The following is a 6000-nucleotide window of genomic DNA, read 5'->3' on the forward strand; positions in this document are numbered from 1 at the left end:
CATCATTACGAACAAAGCTAGTGGAGGTGATGGAATTCCAGTTGAGCTATTTCAAATCCTGAAAGATGATGCTGTGAAAGTGCTGCACTCAATATGCCAGCAAATCTGGAAAACTCAGCAGTGGCCACAGGACTGGAAGAGGTCAGTTTTCATTCTAATCCCTAAGAAAGGCACTGCCAAAGAAAGCTCAAACTCATGCACAATTGCACTCATCTCACACGCTAGTAAAGTAATGCTCAAAATTCTCCAAGTGAGGCTCCAGCAATATACAAACCATGAACTTCCAGATGTTTAAGCTGGTTTTAGAAAAGGCAGAGGAATCAGAGATCAAATTCCCAACATCTGCTGGATCATCGATAAAGCAATAGAGTTCCAGAAAAACATCTACTTCCGCTTTATTGACTATGCCAAAGCCTTTGACTGTGTGGATCACAATAAACTGTGGAAAATTCTGAAAGAGATGGGAATCCCAGACCACCTGACCTGCCTCTTGAGAAACCTGTATGCAGGTCAGGAAGCAACAGTTAGAACTGGACATGGAACAACAGACTGGTTCCAAATAGGAAAAGGAATACGTCAAGGCTGTATATTGTCACCCTGCTTATTTTAACTTATATGCAGAGTACATCATAAGAAACCCTGGGCTGGAGGAAGCACAAGGTGGAATCAAGATTGCCGGGAGAAATATCAATAACCTCAGATATGCAGATGACAGCACCCTTATGGCAGAAAGTGAAGAAGAATTAAAGAGCCTCTTGATGAAAGTGAAAGAGGAGAGTGAAAAGTTTGGCTTAAAGCTCAAAATTCAGAAAACTAAGATCATGGCATCTGGTCCCATCACTTCATGGTAAACAGATAGGGATACAGTGGAAACAGTGGCTGACTTTATGTTTGGGGGCTCCAAAATCATCGCAGATGGTCATTGCAGCCATGAAATTAAAAGACGCTTACTCCTTGGCAGGAAAGTTATGACCAACCTAGATAGCATTTTAAAAAGCAGAGACATTACTTTGTTAACCAAGGTCCATCTAGTCAAGGCTATGGTTTTTCCCGTGGTCATGTATGGATGTGAGAGTTGGACTATAAAGAAAGCTGAGTGCTGAAGAATTGATGCTTTTGAACTGTGGTGTTGGAGAAGACCCTTGAGAGTCCCTTGGACTGCAAGGAGATCCACCCAGTCCATCTTAAAGGAGATCAGTCCTGAATATTCATTGGAAGGACTGATGTTGAAGCTGAAACTCCAATACTTTGGTCACCTGATGCGAAGAGCTGACTCATTTGAAAAGACCCTGATGCTGGGAAAGAGTGAGGGCAGGAGGAGAAGGGGACAACAGAGGATGAGATGGTTGGATGGCATCACCGACTCGATGGACAAGGGTTTGGGTAGACTCTGGCTGTTGGTGATGGACAGGGAGGCCTGGCATGTTGCAGTTCATGGGGTTGCAAAGAGTCGGTCATGACTGAGCGACTGAACTGAAGACTCCTCAGGGGCAGAGGAGGGGCACAGTTTTTGAGGTACGAGCCTATTGTGTTCTCCCTATCTGTTGGCTGAGAGTTAAAGCCAACTTTCTATATCCTCCTGTCTTTCTCTTTTATTTGGCTTCAGTGGACAGAGAAAGTCAAGATTTCGGCCAGCAAAAATAGTGATCATAATACTAAAATTAATAATAAATTATTTATGGTTATTGATTTATTTGGAAGTGTATTTTAGGAAGTGTATTTTAGTGAAAGGATTTAGGGGAAGTGGCCAGCGACTGGTTGGGTGGAGCCCACGCAGTGATCAGGTCAGACAAGTGATGCCTGGTATGCAACCAACAATTGGTTTTTCCTTGAATTTGTTACTATAAAGTTCTGAAGAATGGGAGAGGGTGGGAGATATAGAAATAAGCATCGACTATGTGCTCGGCATCCTGGCAGTTAACTGATATTCATGACTTGTTTAATTCTTATAACAACCCTAGAATTTACTCCCAGCTTTCAGAAAGAGAGGCACAGAGATATAGAGCCTAGCTAATGAGCATAAAGTAGGGCTTTCTCTAGCTCCCTCTGTATGACTCATCCTTAAATGAAAGCATGGAGATACTCTCTGTTCTTCTGAGTGATGAATTCCCTAGGGTTAACAGGCCGTGTTATTTCTCTATCAAATTCACATGAGTCCAATGGGACGTGAGTAGTGGTGATGTGTGCATCCACTAGGTCGTGTCTTAAAAGAAATTTGCTTCCCATCATCTCCCATTTTCCCCTTGTCATGGTACAGTACTCACACATGGCACTGTTGCAGGACCAGAGCAGTAAGACAGAAGCATTATAGTTTTCATGTCACTTTCCCCTATTTAAAAATCTCCCGTCTACTTTATTCCATATAACCACTTGCATAACATGCCTTTCAAGTTCAGCCAAATTTATTTCAACATTCTACAGAGATTCTCCCAGAGCTTCCCAATCACAGTGAAGCCCCCTAATGATATTTCATTTGGTTACCCTAACGTGGGTTATACCACACATTACATCATACACTCTCTTGCACTATACCTGTCATATGATAAGCACTTCATAAATATCTCTTGGATAAATGAACCTTTGAATAAATCAATTATTCATTAACTATATCAGGAAAAGTCACGTAGCCTAAGTAGAGATTGTGTGTAGGATTCAAAGAGTCTTAGGTTCAAGTCCTTGTTTGATCATTATCAATTTTGAATAACCTAGGCAAATAACTTGACAGATTTCAGTTTCTTCAGCCTTAAAATGGAAACAATATCAGATGAGGCAATAAGCTATGTATGCATAGCCTGTAAGCTTTACAGCAATACAAAGAGATGTACTAAAAAACACTACAGATACATTAAAATGGGGTTTTTACAAAATGTTTAAGTGACTCACAGTAAGAGAAGAAAGGAGAAATAGAAGAATAGAAAACAAAGTGAAAAACAGAAATAATAAAGCAGTAGACTTTAGTGTTCACACATCAAAAAATACACTAAATATATATAGTCTAAATTCACCAATTAAAAGAGAGTTTGGTAGAATCAAATAATAGTCCACCTAAAGTTATATACAAAAACTCATTTCCAATATAATCATATAAATATGCTAAAAGTGAAAGAATGGAAAAGCATATGCAATGCAAATATTAACCAAAGGAGAGCTGTTGTGGTTATATTGGATAAAGTTCAGGCAAAGACAGTCATCAGAGATAAATGTAGTAATTAAATAGCCAATTCACCAAGATGACATAGCAATTTTAATGTCTGTGTGTATGCCATAAAAGAGCTGCCAAATTCATTGGTGGCTCAGATGGTAAAGAATCTGCCTGCTTTGCGCAAGACATGTTTGATCCCTGGGTCAGGAAGATTCCCTGCAAGGGGAAGGGCAACCCACTTCAGTATTGTTGCCTGAAGAATTCCATGAACAGAGGAGCCTGGCAGACTACAGTCCATGGGGTCACAAAGAGTCGGACATGACTGAGTGACTAACACATACAACACAACAACACACACACACCAGAAATAAATAAACACATAGACAAACCTGTATTTTTCAGTTGCAGATATCAGGATTCTTATAGTAATTGATAGAATTAGTAGAAAAGAAATCGACAAGGGTACAGACATACTTAAACAACACAAACATCTAATAAGGTCTACCTGACACAGAGTACAGAACACTCCTCTGAACAATAGAAGAAGACATATTGCTTCAAGTATCTGTCATGGGTCATAAAACCGATCTTTACATACTTGTTCAAGGTTGAAATCAGTGTATGCCCTCTGCTCTAATGGACTCCAGTTGGAAATTATTAACATTAAGAAAACAAGAATATTTCACAATACTTGAAAAACAACACAGTTCTTAAAAAGGGTATAGGTTTAGGGCTTTAATATTCTAAATACTAATCCTATGAGTTAGTTACACCAATGGGGTGTTTCTTACAGAAACTGGTAAAGTCATCTGCATCTGAACTTTGTAATATAGGCTTGTGTTTAAACTTTTCCAGCCATTCCTAGGGAACTAGACCTATTATTTGTTGAGTGCCAACTATAAGCTATGTTAACACTGAACATTCCTTTTATTTCATCATCACAACCACCTACCACAGAGCTGGGAAGCAGCAGGAAGCACGAAGAAAACCTAGGCAGAGGAATGACATTTTTAAATTAATACTTAAGAGTGATTGCAGATGGATAAGCCTGAAGGTGGGGGCTCTGTCTTGGTAGGGATGGGAGCAATGTAGTTGAAAAGTGGTAAGGACTTAGGTAGCAGTATCCCCATTTTACACATGGGAAACAGAACCTCTAAGAGTGAAAGCTTAGCATTCCCCCCTCCCCCCACCAGGGATAATAATATTAAAAAGACAAAGTGATCATGCTCTAAATAGAATGTCCCAGTAATATGTAAAAAGACATAACTAAATGATTTAAAATACGTATTGTGTCTGTTACTCTTGAGGCTCCAGTTAAAAAATAACAACAACAACAACAAAGAGACAAAGGGTCACTTGGTCAATCAAAAAGATTTACGGAGGATGCAGAGTGGGTTCTGAACCATACTCTATCCAAGGATCCCTGATATGAGAGAAACTATGCAGATGACACCTCCAGTAGTCATGTACAGATGCGCGAGCTGAATAACAAAAAAGGCCGAATGCAGAAGAATTGATGTCTTTGAACTGTGGTGCTAGAGAAGACTAAACAACAACAAAGCTCCTGGCAGTATGTGAGGCTTCATTTGAGCGCTACAGTTCAATATTTCCATCATCTAGATGGACCAAGAAGCTCTTTTTGTTTTGTACAATAAACTTGCACCACCACCATCCCCCCAAAGCATATCTTGTTTAGCACACTTAAACAGTAAACAGTTAACAATATTTCATCCCTACAAAGCACAGGTTGAATCATGCCAATTGCTGGGGAGAAGAGAGAGGCTCATAAGCAGGATTTTAGCCTCAGAACCCCCATGTTTCCATACTCAGTGCCCAGAATGGCCCTGGTCCTGCAGGTCAGGATGTACTTGGGCACTTTCACCTGTTCCTACCTGCTGAGAAACCACGACTCCTTTCCCCAAGTCCAGGTGGAATAAGTTGCCTATGAAAGGCAGGCGCAGGGGTCCCGGTGGGTAGTTCTTTGGGCGCTGCCTTTTGAGGAAATCAGCAAAGAGGAGAAAGACAAAGGCCCCCAGCAGGACAGTGCCAGGACGGAGCGCGGCCCAGAAGGCAGCTGCCAGGGAGCCCAACGCCTCCAACATGGCTGCGCTGTCTGGTTCCTCTTCAGCAATCAGAGCCAAGGAAGGTCCATGCACCTGTGAATTTATAATCCCTACACCATGCCTTTCCTGCCCTGTGTCCAGCCCCCCTCCCGCCCTTCCTGTCAGACCCTGCCCTCCCTCCCTCCCTCTTCTGTCCTTCCCTGCTCCCACCTCTACTCTTCCCTTCCCCCTCCACTCAAATGAGCCCTGCCCCTTGCTCCCCTTGGCACCTGGTCCACTGTACCCTTCCACCCTTCCATGACCCGCCTTTTCCTCTCCTCTTGCCAATTTGTTGGTCAGTCCCTAAGTCCTGTCTGAATCTTTTCCACCCCATGGAGGCAGCACATCAGGCTTCCCTGAGCCATGAGTCAGCAGTGGCCTGCTGCAGGGGCAGAGGCTCTGGCAACAGCAGTGCTGGGAGGCACAGCGTATGGCAGAAGTCCTCTTGCAGCTCACCATTAGCCCCACTATAGAGCTGCCAGGTGGACAACTCATAAACTGGAGAACAATTGTACCAAAGAAGTTCTTGCACTGCTGGGAAAGTTCTAGGCCCCACAACAGGCTTCCCAACCTGGGGATCAGGCAAAGACACTGAGGATCCTCAGGGAATCTGACTTTGAAGGTCAGTGGGGTTTGATTACTGAATTTCCACAGGACTGGGAACACAGACTCTTGGAGGGCAGAAACAAAACCTTGTGTACACAAGGACCCAGGAGAAAGGAGAGGCGACCCCACAAGAGACTGAGTCACAGTTGC

The 6000-nt window shown here is 42.6% G+C and overlaps 1 protein-coding gene across 1 annotated transcript in view; it reads right to left on the reverse strand.

The window, feature by feature from the left end:
• Nucleotides 1–5270, reverse strand: part of LOC129541372 (cytochrome P450 2J2-like) — a 46449-nt gene extending 41179 nt beyond the window's left edge. The window contains exon 1 of the mRNA XM_088835341.1: nucleotides 5035–5270. Within this exon, the coding sequence (XP_088691467.1) occupies nucleotides 5035–5244 (210 nt within the window). The 5' untranslated portion in view covers nucleotides 5245–5270. The remainder of the gene's footprint in view (nucleotides 1–5034) is intronic.
• Between the last annotated feature and the right edge of the window lie 730 nt (nucleotides 5271–6000).

This window comes from Moschus berezovskii, chromosome 4, assembly GCF_049115385.1.
Source record: "Moschus berezovskii isolate FMDL1 chromosome 4, NW_MosBer_1.0, whole genome shotgun sequence".
Lineage (NCBI taxonomy): Eukaryota > Metazoa > Chordata > Mammalia > Artiodactyla > Moschidae > Moschus > Moschus berezovskii.